The 13591-nt window shown below is 38.6% G+C and overlaps 1 protein-coding gene across 1 annotated transcript in view; it reads left to right on the top strand.

The window, feature by feature from the left end:
• TTC17 (tetratricopeptide repeat domain 17) overlaps positions 1-9672 on the top strand; it is a 56498-nt gene extending 46826 nt beyond the window's left edge. Inside the window, exons 20-25 of the mRNA XM_050337026.1 lie at positions 2259-2379; positions 2693-2852; positions 3341-3424; positions 5067-5186; positions 7136-7279; positions 8602-9672. Of these exons, the coding sequence (XP_050192983.1) occupies positions 2259-2379; positions 2693-2852; positions 3341-3424; positions 5067-5186; positions 7136-7279; positions 8602-8733 (761 nt within the window). The 3' untranslated portion in view covers positions 8734-9672. The remainder of the gene's footprint in view (positions 1-2258; positions 2380-2692; positions 2853-3340; positions 3425-5066; positions 5187-7135; positions 7280-8601) is intronic.
• The last annotated feature ends 3919 nt before the right edge of the window (positions 9673-13591 follow it).

Genomic DNA, 13591 nt, shown 5'->3' with positions numbered 1-13591 from the left:
AAAAATAAGCATCACAAAGACTACGTATAGAAATGTGCCTTCTAGATGAGTACACAAGAAAATAAGAAATCTCCTCCCTCTGCACTTTCTTGATGAAATGCAGCATAACTTTATTTATTGAATGAAAACTTTCTAGTTAATTCCCAAAACTTGTGGTGATCGGGTGGTAAAAGTGGAGAATGAAAGAGGTAAATATTGTGAGTAGAAGTAGTAAAAGAGAGAGGGGGTTTTAGTGATATCTTTTGGTAAAACTGAATGAGCAGAGAAGTTAGGTTATCAGGATGCAGAATAAGAGCTTGGACTGATTACTGACTAAACATAAGACATACAACTCAAAGACAAAAAGCAGAAAGCTTGGTCTAATAAAAATGAAATAAATAAATAAATAAATAAGTGTCCTGCTGTAATTGTTTGGTGATATTATAAAAGTAAACTTAGAGGCTGTCTTCCAGAAGACTGGAGCTACAGAAAAGTAGAGTATTGCACTAACAGATAAGATTTGGAGAGACAAGTAGAGTTTTTGCTCTCTGAGTAACAGGAATTAGAGAGTAATCTATTAATGTGGTGCCGAAGAATAAAACCCAAGTAATTGGCCCCCATACTTTTTGTCTTATCTTTCAACAGAGCTAAAATCTTAATGTTGTAGCATTGATGTGTAAGGAAAAATATGTTCTACAGTACATCTTAGTCCTTGATGATTTGATGACCTGGAAAGTGGTTTCACATTTTGAAGGCTTTTACATGAAAACTTTAACAAGCTCCTTTTTTAGCAACTGACAAATGTAGGTTATTGAATTGAATATTTGAAGTAGGGGAAAGGATTACGTGAAAACAGACTATCATTTGTGAGCACACACCTGTCCTTTCCTCGATGTTTATCTTTTTTCCCTCTGAGCTACTTTTGTGTATTTATTACACAGCATCCTTCTATTGTTCCTTCCTAATGTTCCTGTGAGGCAGGATATGCTGACATCCTCTTTGCAAGAACTAAATCACCAACATTTAAGTAACACTTTGAAAGTCACTTGGGGAGTTCTTAGTAGAACAAGGAAATTATGGTATCTCTCCTGTGTTTGACTACCTCCCAGACTACTGACCTGTCTCTGCAGCATTTCCATACCACTTGCTGTCTTTTACTATTTGTGCGAATGAGAACTCGCAGATAGTTCACAGTGGTGGTGATGAGAACTGATCATTTCTCTCTGAAGTTTCCTAGTATATCTCAAAATTAATTTTCTTTTTATCACAATGCTTTACAAAATACATGGTATTACAGACATCTTCGTTATTTTGCAAAATTATGGTGAAGCGGTTTACTATAACTTGTATGAGAAATAGGATTTGCATCCAAATGGGCAAAATTTTGGGTAACTAGAAATAACTACTGAAATGTTTCTGCATAGCTGGTGCAATAGACTGGCACGGTGTTAAACTTGGCTTCCCACTGAGCAAATCTGTGGCTACTGGGAATTTATTTTTTTTTTATGTTGCAAATAGTTTGGATGTTTCTTACATGAGAGGAAAATGTTTCCTAACATTTAACACTGGCTGGATTCCTTGGACCTGATACAGTATCCACCAAATGTAAGGGAATATAAGATTTCAGTAGGCTTTGGTTCAAATGTGAAGATCATGTTCTTCTTTCTCCTGATGATCTATTTTTTAACATAAAGCAAGTTATTTAACCTCTCCCTGCCTTGTTTAACTTCTCTGAAAAGTGGGAGGACTAAGGTTTAATTGTTTAATAGATTCAGAAATGTTGCTGTCTTGAGTGTACGAATGCAGTAAAAGCCACTGACTCTCTTAAAAATACTCATTGAACAGAAAGGGCAGTGTCTTTCCCCAGGGATTGTCAAAAGATAGACCAAACAACTTTTATTAATTTTAACTGTAACTGTAGAACATAAATAATGACTCAGTTATGAACTTTCTTTAAGGACATTTAAGTAGAGATAATACCTATAAACAAGAGTTGTTTTTAATCTGTAGTTTTGGAAAAAGTGTAATGAAACAGGTTTTGAAACTCCATCTCCTAAGCTGTCTTGCGTACAATCTGTTTCTGTCCTCGCATCCTACAAGTTCCATTCAGTCCATTTAGGTTCAGGAATGTTCTTAAAGAAATCTGACTGCAAGATGGTGACTTTTATAATGCATGGAATGTATCCACTGGTATAAAGTATTTTATAAACCATCCTACTGAAGTATAATGTCTTTCTGCTTCCAGAAAGTTTTTTCTCTTTTTGTTTTGCTTTCTCAAGGAAAAAGGCGGGACTATCGTAGCCTTGGCTGGCCAAGTCCTGATGAATGCCTGAAGCTCCGTAGAGTAGAGCTTACAACTGTAGCCAGCACATGGCTTGCTGTTTCTGCTAAAAACATTGAGTAAGTATCTTGTATATTAGCTTTAAATAAGTTACTTACACAAAGCAAGACAGTTACATGTACATAAACTGAAGATTTTGGTAGTAAGAAAGAACTTTCAGGATTTCAAAGGAGTTTGAAAATAAGTGGTTTCATCAGTAGACTTACAAAGAAAAGTGCAAGTGCAGATGGAAGATCCAGTGTCTCTTGCCTCTTGAGCTTCTCAAATGAGATTTTGTCAGGTTCTGAGCAGTTTACTTTCACTAGAGAACTCTGTAATGACTATTCTGTTTTCTTCTCGTAACTAATTCAGCTTGTTTTATGACATTTGTAGCATTACAGAACACATTGATTTTGCCACACAGCTGCAAGAACCAGCCATGGAGCCCCTTTGTAACCCAAACCTACCAGCCAGTATGCATACTTTGGACCACCTGCAAGGTGTCTCCAGTCGGGCCAGCTTGCATTACACTGGAGAAAGTCAACTGAAAGAGGTATGCCAGAGTTGAAGGCTGGCACACAGAAATGGCCATACCAGGGCACATTTAGTTCAGTGTCCTGTCGCCAGAGGTGACTTTCAGTGAATAAATGCCCAGATAAAACTGTAAGAACAATGAACCAGCAACCAACAAATGGTACCAGAATATTTTCCCAGCCATCTACAGTCTGGTCTGAGGGAAATCCTAAAACACTGTTAATGTCTCTGTATTTATAGCTCTTGGTGGATGAATAAGTGAAAGAGAAGTCCAACTCAGCTGATACTTAGTTCCATACTTAGAACTTATAGCTTCCTAGTAGTCAGTGCCATGGAATTATAACACTGTGTGATGATACAGATAGTATTAACTCAATATAGAGAATGATGTTTAGGTTGAAGCACGTGACAGCATTTGTAAAAGGCTGAGTAAAAAAGCAGCCAAAAAATAAGGGACATCTCTTACTAGGTACCAGCATGTAAGCACTTCTATTTCCTCTTCCACAGGTGCTACAGAATCTTGGCAAAGACCAGTACTCACCCCAGTCACTAGAACAAGTTGGTACTCGAATAGCCAAAGCTTTGGAAAAGGTATGTGTAAACGGTAAAAATGAGAAGTCTGGGCTTACTGCTCACGACTGACACAGTGGTCAGTCTGGTCTCAAATCGTTTGTAAGAAATCCCAATCAAGGAACGTATTAGTACTTGGACTAGGGATTTGTGTCTATTTAGCATCTGTAATGCCCTCACAGGTATTTTGTTGAGGTGTATCCTGTGCTTACACCGTCAAGTGTCTTCCATATCTCTCTGTTGAAACTTAAGCTTGTCAGATTTTCCAGGCTTTCCTGCCCTGTAGTGAACAGCATTGCTGACTATTGATATATTAAACTATTTCAACAGTTCTCAGCCCTCTTCTTTCTTTTTATGCTGCATTGACTTGGAGCTTATGGGAAGTTGAGTTAAGCCATGTGTCACCTCTCCAGTGATGCTTCTGGCATTCAACAGTCAGACAGCTTCCTGCTGTTTCAGCCTGCTTCTTTTACCTCAGGCAGTGTTGGACTGAAGTGTCAGATGTGTTCAGGCAGAGGTGTGGTACCATGTGCAAGGCTGCACTTCCTGTTCTCCCCAAAGAAACCCAAGCTCCCTGGCTAAAGGCTGCTAAGGACTTCATTGGAGCACCTGAGATGATTAGGGACGTAATTTTCCCAGGATCTACAAAGCAGATAGGGATGTAGGGATTGCTGTTCTATGTTTACAACTAGTAGGGAGAATATCCCAGTCTACTGTAGAAAAGAGGGGTAGTCAAACCAGTTTGATGCCCCTAGCCTATTCTGCTGAAAGTTGTCTGAGGACCAACCTTCCTATGCTTTGAAACTGAGGCCAATATAGCTTTGTCCATTCCCAGAAAGTAAAGATGTTACTCTTATCCTGGTGTTACACGACTTAGTTTCCTTTCACTTCAGATGTATGGTAGCTTTTTCTCTTAGGTGCTAGTTTCCCCTGCAGACAGTAAGCTTTATCCAAATAAGCCGAAAATTTAGTGCAGAGACTAGAAGCAGAATTCTCAGTGTTGGCTGTGTTGGAAATGAAATGCAATTCTTCTGTCTACCAGTCTCAGTCAGTATTCACAAGAGCTAATCAAACAAATCAAGATGGCTACTTATCTAATTGCATATGTGAGCATAAACATTCATTTACTGTGTCTGAGTCCACAGAATTCAAGCACTTAGTGTTTTCCTTTGTAACAGAGGGCATGGGAGTCAGCCAGCTAGAGGCACAAAAGGTTTTCCGTTGAGCTTTGTCAGGCTTCTGGTCTGAGCTGCATCCCAGGGCATCCTTTCTCTTTGCAGTAACTGCAGGGAGCCTACAAGTCCAGTCAGCTAATTTAACTAAGTTTTTTCCTTCATTTTGGTGAACGTGTGTACACATCTAGATGCTCAGCATCAGACATCTAGTTAGAAGCTGTTGTGGCTGCTGAAAGCTGTTTAACTATTCCTTTCCTAAGAAAATAACATTGCATTTAGAACTTGTGTTTCATTTGGCAGTCTCATTTACCTGGCTATTGCATATGTGTTGTCAGATAAGAAACCTTTTGTTGCTTTGGGACAGTTTAATGCTATTTTTGAGTGTAACGCCCTCTACCTCAGTATAACAAATTAATTTGAGGAATGAAAGATAAGACTATTCACTGCAGGTGTTTACATGACAGTTTTTCATGTTCTTCTTTTGCCAGAATCAGACTTCATGGGTCCTCTCTAGCATGGCAGCTCTTTACTGGAGGGTGAAAGGCCAAGGAAAGAAGGCAATTGATTGTTTACGGCAAGCATTGCACTATGCACCCCATCACATGAAGGTGTGTATACCTGTGCCCACTACTCAGATGAAATAATGTTTTGCTTGTCACAAGAAAGCTTTCACAGATTACTGTTAGGGCCAACACTGCATTTGTCAAGTGTCTAAAATGTATTAGCCTGTTGAGTTGAAACCTCAAGACTTTCACCACCTGTTTGGTATGGACTGTCTCTTAAAAAAAACCACAGTAAAAAACAAGCAAAACCAAAAGGTAACTGCAGAAAGGGTTCAGTGGTGTTCTCTACATTTCAGTGGGTTTGACACCTCTCTGGGCATTCTGGGCTTGAACTTCCTCTTGCTATGTAGGACTTAATCAGCCTTTGTCTAGGCAAGTTTTCTAACCTGAGATATAGGGAGATATTTTCTGCTTGTGCTTTTAAAGAGGATAGGAGGTGATATCTAAAGGAATTACTTAAATGCTTAAATCTTAAACTTTAAGGGAATCTCAGCTGGACACTAGTGCTTGACTTAGTGCAGCAGTTCTGTACTTCACTCAAAAAAAAAGGCAGTACTTTGAATATCATCTTCTGTTTAATGTTTCAGTTGGCTGAAGTGCTTTGTAGTCTTCACCTTGCCACGTGCTGGGCTGAGCATTATAAGGTCTATTCTTATACACCAAGCTCCCCCTTGCAAACTGATAAATGCATAGGCTCCTTACTATACATTGTAAATTTTCCTCTGGGACCTGAGCAGCAAATTGCACAGTATTGCAAAATTTATACTCCTTTTTGAATCTTGGTCTTCAACCCTTCTCTGAAAATTGGGAGACAAAGTAATTTACACTTTCAGGATATTATTAGGAGGAGTTAGCTATTTACAGTAGAAATGCCTCAACTAAGAAATGCATATCCCCACTGCACAATCTGTCGATGTCTCCTATAAGTCTCTTTCTTTGCATTGTCCTTTTAAAACAAGGTTGGAACCAAGATGTAACACATCAAGCTTTTGCTTCTTTGTAATGGGGAATGGTTCCTCAGGAATGGAGCCCTCAGTTGTGGATTTGTAAGGGTTAGACTATGGACTGGAAATTACAGTTTGTCAAGATTATGGTGTAGCAGTGCTGTTTTCTAGAAATATGATATAAAGTTGCTTGAGACTGGATGATTCTCCTGATTTGTGCCTTGTTTTTGCCCTCCATACTGAAGCTGCATCCAGAGAAAAGTGTGGATTTTTGCAGATACAACTGCAATTTGTACTCAGAGTTGCACTGAATTAAAAGCTATTTAATATTTTTTTTTTTATCCTCCTCTCTGCTTTTATGCACTCTGGATACTTTTTCTTTTCTCTTGTAAATGAAAGGTAATTAATTTTCCCATGAACTTCTTTTGTGATTCTGACTTCTGTAATATCTGCTTTGCAAACATGAATGACTTATCCACCAAGGTACTCCTTGACATGTGGAGGTCAAGGAGGCAGGGATCACATCCAGAATATTGTATTGTCTTGTTGAGGTCATTTAAGACTTGGTACTAAGCAGTATTTTGTCCTTCGAAGGTATGAAGCTCCCAGAGTCTGCTATGGCTGCCAGGGCTCAACAGTTTTGTCAGTTAGACAAGGTCACAGTCTGGAAATCCAGGAAATAAAAAGCATGCCATCAGTGATTAGTTGAGAAAATTTTATTTATAGCTGTTACTCAGCATCAGAATAAGAACCCTGTGGTAGAGGCAGGACAAAAATATCCTAGGACACTTAAGTGAGCTAATTTTTGAGTTGTTTTTCTATCCAACGGTAGTGTTTATCACTATTGAGAGTAGATGTGGATATGAGGGTTTTTTTGTTTATAACTGGGGCCCAAATGCCCTTTTAGAGTAAAGCAGCTCTGGCTTGTCACTTTCAATGTCACCAGAGAGGGAAGTGAGTAGGAACCAAGTGATCAGAGTGGCTGGGTAGTGGAGTCTTCTGACAACTTCAATGGAAGGAACCTCACCATTTGTTGCTCTTCTCTTCTAGGATGTACCACTAATAAGTCTAGCAAACATCTTCCACAATGCAAAACTCTGGAATGATGCCATCATTGTGGCCACCATGGCAGTGGAAATAGCGCCACACTTTGTGGTTAATCATTTCACACTGGCAAATGTCTATGTAGCAATGGTGAGTGTGCTGTCACCCACTTATGTCTGTCTTTGGTACAATATTTACATGGATATCAAAATGGTATTCTCACAAATAATTCTGAAGGAACAGTGTTTAAGAAATTGGGGTAGGATCATCAAGAAGGAATATCTTTTGTGAAAGACAAAACTTCTGTTATTCAGTTTACTCCTATTACTCGATACTTTAAGGCCAACATTTTTATAAACTGGCTTAAGAATGCTGTCTGCAAAACTTTGTTAAAGATAGTAGCAAACAATTAGTAGTTTGTATTGGCTGCTCATCTAAACACAAGATACTTTTCTACTGGAAAATTAATGATAAATTGGATCTCTATCCTGAAGAGCTAAGTTTAGAATAATAAGTAAAACCCAATTCACAGTTGTAGGGAAGAAACACAGGGGAAGTTCAGCTTCAGTATCTGGATCATCCATGTCCAATATAATTTACAGATTGAACTCAAATTTCTTCATACTGTCTATATATTCTATTGAAATGTACTTTTTAAAAAAACAAGACTTCACAACTCACCTTGATCTAGTTAGTGTTGATAATATGGCTAGAAATTAGTGTTATCTCTACAACTAAAGTTACTGAGAAAAGGAACTTAATAGAACAAAAAACAGTATCGAAAGAAACTGAAAATCCCAGAATGTTTTGGGTCTTTTCCCTCTCATTTTTCTTCCAATACACTATTGGATGTTGGCATGCTTTCTTAGTTAATAAAAAAGCAGAGTGACATAGGTAATGAGATTTCAGCTATATAAAAATAGATGCTATTTCCACATGAATGCTTCTAACTACCAATCTGAGTCCAGCTTACCAATTGAAATTCTCTAGCTATTGTACGCTCTTCAAGTTTTGGGGGTTTTTTGTTTAGTTTTTACTCTCTACATTGAGTGATCTTTTAAAAATAATTTCAGGTTATTTCTAAAAATGTTAGCTTTTCAGAAAAGTTGATGGTTTTGCATTGTCCATGATTTTAAAGATTTTGTCTATATAAATTCTGACTGAAATCTGTTTTTAAAAGTTACTTTTATGGAAAGAATGCTAAGATGTACTATTAAAAGGAAAAGGCAAGAACATTGGTCAATAATTTGCAACAGTAATTTAACTCCTTTCCATGGATTATGCAGAATTGAGTCATTAGCCCAAGAAAATATTGGTCTTCTGGGGGAGAAGGAAAAAAAATCTTAAACCATGGGGATTGGTTCAGCTACTTTTGTGCACACTACACAACTACTTAGGATGAGAAAGGCATAGAAAACGTGTTTACTGCTTTTAGAATCTGACTCTTTGCGCTCTCATTTCTTTCTTTACAGGAAGAGTTTGAAAAGGCGATGAAATGGTATGAGTCAACACTAAAACTTCAGCCGGAGTTTGCCCCAGCAAAGAATCGAATCCGCACCATTCAATGTCATTTACTTATGAAAAAAGAGCGACGGTCTCCTTAGAGACCAGCATCTTTCTCTTTTCTAAAAATGTCATTATTCTCTACTCTGCTTTTAAGCGTGTTAAGATAAATTGAGGAACCAAAATTTTTAACAAGACTTTTAAAAAGAGATGGGATTTGGATCAAGGGTTCTTTTGTTATTTTTTCTCAAATATAGGAGCATCTTTGGAAAATATATTTCACAGACCGTAATTTTAAAACATCCATGTAAATATTAAACCAAGAAACTTCCATAAGTCCATGACCACCTGTACCAGGAGCCAGGCACTGTTACTTTTTCCTTAATGCTCAGATTGGCATCAGCATCCAAAATAACTTGCTTCATGTCTTACAGTCTAAGTCACTGGAAATGCAAAGCACATACCTATACCAAATAGTAAGAAGAGATAATCAGCAATTCATCCATGTGAAACTCATGCTTTGTCCAGTCTTGTTCACTCCATACCACATTACCTGCTTTTTTGGAAGGAGAGGAACAGACTTCTAAATGTTTATAAAAAACATGAGAAACATCAAATATTTTTAGAATTGTTTGTTTCTCTTGGGGGCATAAGGAGGAGAAAACAGCAGGACTCTAAAGTCAAAGTAGTTTTTAATCTTACTTGCAGAAAAAGAAAATTGGTAAAAATCCCAATAAGGTGTTTTGTATTTGTCTATATATTCATAGCCCTCTGCCTCCCTGAGTGGTTGATTTACTAATTCTTTGTTCACTGTATTTCTAGCCGTTTTGGAATAAGGTGCAAGTTTATGCTCACTCTGAGCCATACTTTCAGCTGCCGAGGAGGAGGGAGACGGTGTCAAGGTATCAACAGCAAATAAGTCAGGTGGAAGATTTCCAAATCAGTTCCGTCTTTGGTTGGTGGAGAACATGATTCTCCAGACATCACTGATGAATCAAAAAGGGCACATATTTGAAATAAAATAAATTGTTTATGAACAACTCGCAGCTTCTCCTCCAGTGTGTGTCATGCGCCATTTGCAAGAGTCTGGGCTAGTCTAGGAGAGCTACAACCTTTCTTCAGGAGCAGACAGAGCTGGGAGGCAGGAAAACCTTTAACGCTCCTGATTAGACAATGATTTCGTGTGCACCCTTGGAAAATTCCCCGCACCTCTGTGGCAGAATAAGTACAATAAGCTAAATCAGCTCTCATAACCTGCCCTTCAGCTTTTGGTGTTAAACGTGCTTCTTAGTGATTCAGAACTAACAATGCTTATGAACTTACTCTTTCCGCCCTCCTCCCCCCCAGTATTTTTCCTCTCTCGTTAATGCAAATTAAGACCAAGTATGGCAGTGGTGGAAACTGTGACATCAACATAATTTTTATAACACTGTAACATTACTTCATAAAAGGATCTGTGAGTATTTTTATACATGACTGAAGATGAGCAGTTCTAATGCAGATTTTACCTCTGTCTTATTGCAAGTAGTTTTCATTTATCTAGAAAGCCTGAGAGAGGTATGAGCAAGTGCCACTGCTGGGTAGACTTTTATTAAAAATGGGTGAATGTGTTAAATTTTTGTCAACAGAGTCAACAGCATGTCAAATTTTGTTCTCTTCCCAAGGCTGCTGGAAGGCTGAATGTTGTTGGTTGGAGACAGGCATAGCTGTATCTATATGTAAACCAGTTTGGTTAACTGGTCTGCTTTACTTTTATACTGGTTGATAAATACTTGGGAGTCACTTAAATATATTTGGTAAATATGTCATTGAGTGCTAGTTTTAAAATGTAATGTGCAAAAACTTCGCTTGGTACAGCGGATGGACCTTACAGCTTGGTTTCCTAATATATCATGTAGTCAAATCAAGGGTTGCCACATGCTGAACTCTTTTCTACTGCATCTGTGTCACTGATGATGGGGGATGCCAGGATTTAAGTGAAGAGTAAGGCTGGTCCTTAAGAACCCTAAGGGAGCAATATGTGGAGCACAGATGGTCATCCATGGCTTTGACAAAAGATGGAATTAAAATAGACCTTTTCTGGATCACCAAGGATTAGACAACACTGGTGGGCACTGAAAGTTGGATATTAATACTCATGTCAGCTTACATCTTGCTTACTCCAGTGTTTATTTTTTTTCATTAAGAAATGCAGCAAGATGTACCATATACAGGCATTATACAAAATGTAGGAAGACTAAGTCTTTTATGTGTGACCATACTATAAATTGCCATCAAGGAGATAGCAGGATTTGGCATTTCCAAAGAATTTGCACCTTATAAATGGTTTTTGAAAACTGCGGTCATCTAACTTGAGGTATTTTTTCCTGAATCTTGGTTAAGTACTTTAATGTGTACTGCCTTAGTCCCAAAAAATTTGTATGTACAGGTGTTCCGTTGCTACTTGTCTACTGTTTGCTCTCTCTGCTATACAACTGATTTTAAAATAGCCTGTGCTTCCCTCTTAACTGTAGTTTCTGAAATTTTAGGTGACTCCTAGATGCGTACTGCGTAAGCAGTACATCAAACTGAAGGAGGGAAGCAAAAGGATCTACTTGAGAGCATAAACTTGACCTAACACTATAAAGATTTCACCTATTGGTGAATCTGCTCAGGAATGTTGGCATCTGCCTTTGGAGAAGGATAATGGAACACTCATCTCCATGCCTTCAACCCTCCTATATAAATGCCAGGAGTGGTGGGTTTGAGTTGTTTGACTGTGTTCAAATGTTAGTCAATTAAAACTAATTATGCTAATCTTACAAACAGCAAACAAGTTGGGCAGCAAGATGCAATGGAGACCAATGCATATTATGGAGGAAAGGTGTGATTCTCTGGGATGAGCTGACTATTTAAGGACTACACTCATCTCCTTGCATTTAAGCTATTTTAAAATAAGCTAAGATAGCTGTCTAGGCTCTGTCTTCAATAAATGGAAAAGATTATTATCTTGGAGGGTGATCTACCCTTCCTGTTGTAGAGCGTGACAAATTACGTGTTTGAACTGCCTGTTCCTTTCCATTGACTGTTGAGATACTTTGACAAACTGAACTTCAATATGATTTCTAATAATGAGGCTTGGTAACTCATTTCACATTGACTGGTTCTGCTAAACATGTCACTGAAGTAGTCTAATTGAGGGATGACATAACCATAGGTAAATGGCAAAAAGTGTTTTTTTCCTCAGTTGTTTTCAGAGCATGCCCACAAATTAAGTACAGATGGGGAAAATGTCTCCATTTGTTCACAGATAACATCCTGAAAATCCTCAGCATCCTCACAGCCTCTAAAGGTCCTGACTTTCAAGGGCTTTTGAAGGCAAATGCTACAGGAAAATAATCAGATACTTATATCTATGAAGTCGTTGGTTTTGATTTACTGTTGATGTCATAGTTGTACTGGTCAGGACTGCACTGATGCAACACAAAAAATGGCAACTCCAAAGTACCGTGTTGGCACCCAGTGTGACCACAGGATCACATTCAAGCAAGAGCATTTACAACGCAGTGGAGGTAGATCACCTGTGGACAACTTGGATCACCTGTGGAAAATGGTAATCAGAAAAGGGTTCTGATGCAGCTTACAACCTTCTTTCCCTACTCTAAAGCCCTCCCTTCCTCTTACAGGAAAAAGATTAAAAACAAACAACAAATCGTTAACCTCTCCCTAAGCATTGTATGATATAGCCAAAGATTAGATTGCTTGCAGTATTGTGATGCTTTTGCTTCCTGCGATTTGCAGTAGCTGCCATGAACTTTTCTGGCTAGCAATTTAGGACCCCCTGGGTTTAGACCTGCTTCATGAATGGTAATGTTCCTACCCTCGTTGCTGTCCTCTTGTATGACTTCAGGCAAGGTATTTCCCTCCTTGCTGTACTTCTCTTCCTCCCACACGTTGTCTGATGTCTTTTTAGAACATAAGGGTTTTTTTGGAGCTGGAGTTATTGCTGTTTATGAATTTGTATGAGAAACAGTCGTAATGCCAGAGAATACAAATAGTAGCAACACAAATGAAAAACAACAGTATGGAAACCCATGAAGCAGGGATTAGGAAGAGTTTAATAGTCTCTGTATCAGTACTGAAAGAGTGAAAATGCTTTAGAAGAATTTGCCTTGGCATTCAGAAAATGCAAGCTCCTCCCCTTCTCCATAGCTATTGGATGTTCTGGGGCAGGTTTGAGGGCGGGAGAGTCCTCCCATCTCAAGCATCACTTAGATGTGTCCTTCTGGAGTGCTGCAGGTTGCCTTGATTTTTTAGAGGACCAGCTGGCCATGACTGGGTCAATGAGACTCTCTTGAAAGAAATGTCCCCCAAGAGTAAGCTTTGTCACTTGTGGGATTGGTTTTGTTGGGTTTTCTTTTCTCTTACTTTGCTGAATGCACTCAAGTGTGCCAGTATTGATTCAAACAAAGAGGTTTGAGTCTCTGAATAGAGGCTTATGAAGGTTTCCTATCAATTTGTGGTGGTCTTGCTGAGGTCTGATGGCTGGTCATCTGAGAGAGCCAACAGCAAGTCGTCCTGCAAACGACTACCAGAAAGGGACAGGTAGTGAACCTACAGGCAATTTGTTTTCACTGCTATTTTTAGGGAATCTGCACAAGAGTGGTGCAACCCGTATACCATACACAGAACCTTAAGGAAGTGACAGTCTGAAGGGAGAGTGTTCTTGTGTTTTAGGCTTTTTTCATTTTTAAGTATTGAGAAGCTCAGGATTGATTAGAAATGGTGTTTTGATAAGGATGACTGCTTAAAAAAGCAGCCCCTTGAACTTTTGCAAGTAGTTGGGGTTTTTAACCTTTTAAACCTAATGATCTACTTCTGGGTTCCAGAGCAAAAATAATAGTATCTGAGTTCAGTAGTCCCAGAGGAGGTGTGATGATACTGCCACAGAAGGAACAACTTTGAATACAGATGAGTATG

This window comes from Myiozetetes cayanensis, unplaced genomic scaffold (assembly GCF_022539395.1).
Source record: "Myiozetetes cayanensis isolate MyiCay16 unplaced genomic scaffold, myiCay2020 scf6-25, whole genome shotgun sequence".
In the NCBI taxonomy this organism is placed as follows: Eukaryota; Metazoa; Chordata; class Aves; order Passeriformes; family Tyrannidae; genus Myiozetetes; species Myiozetetes cayanensis.
This window is presented reverse-complemented; position numbering and strand designations above follow the sequence as displayed.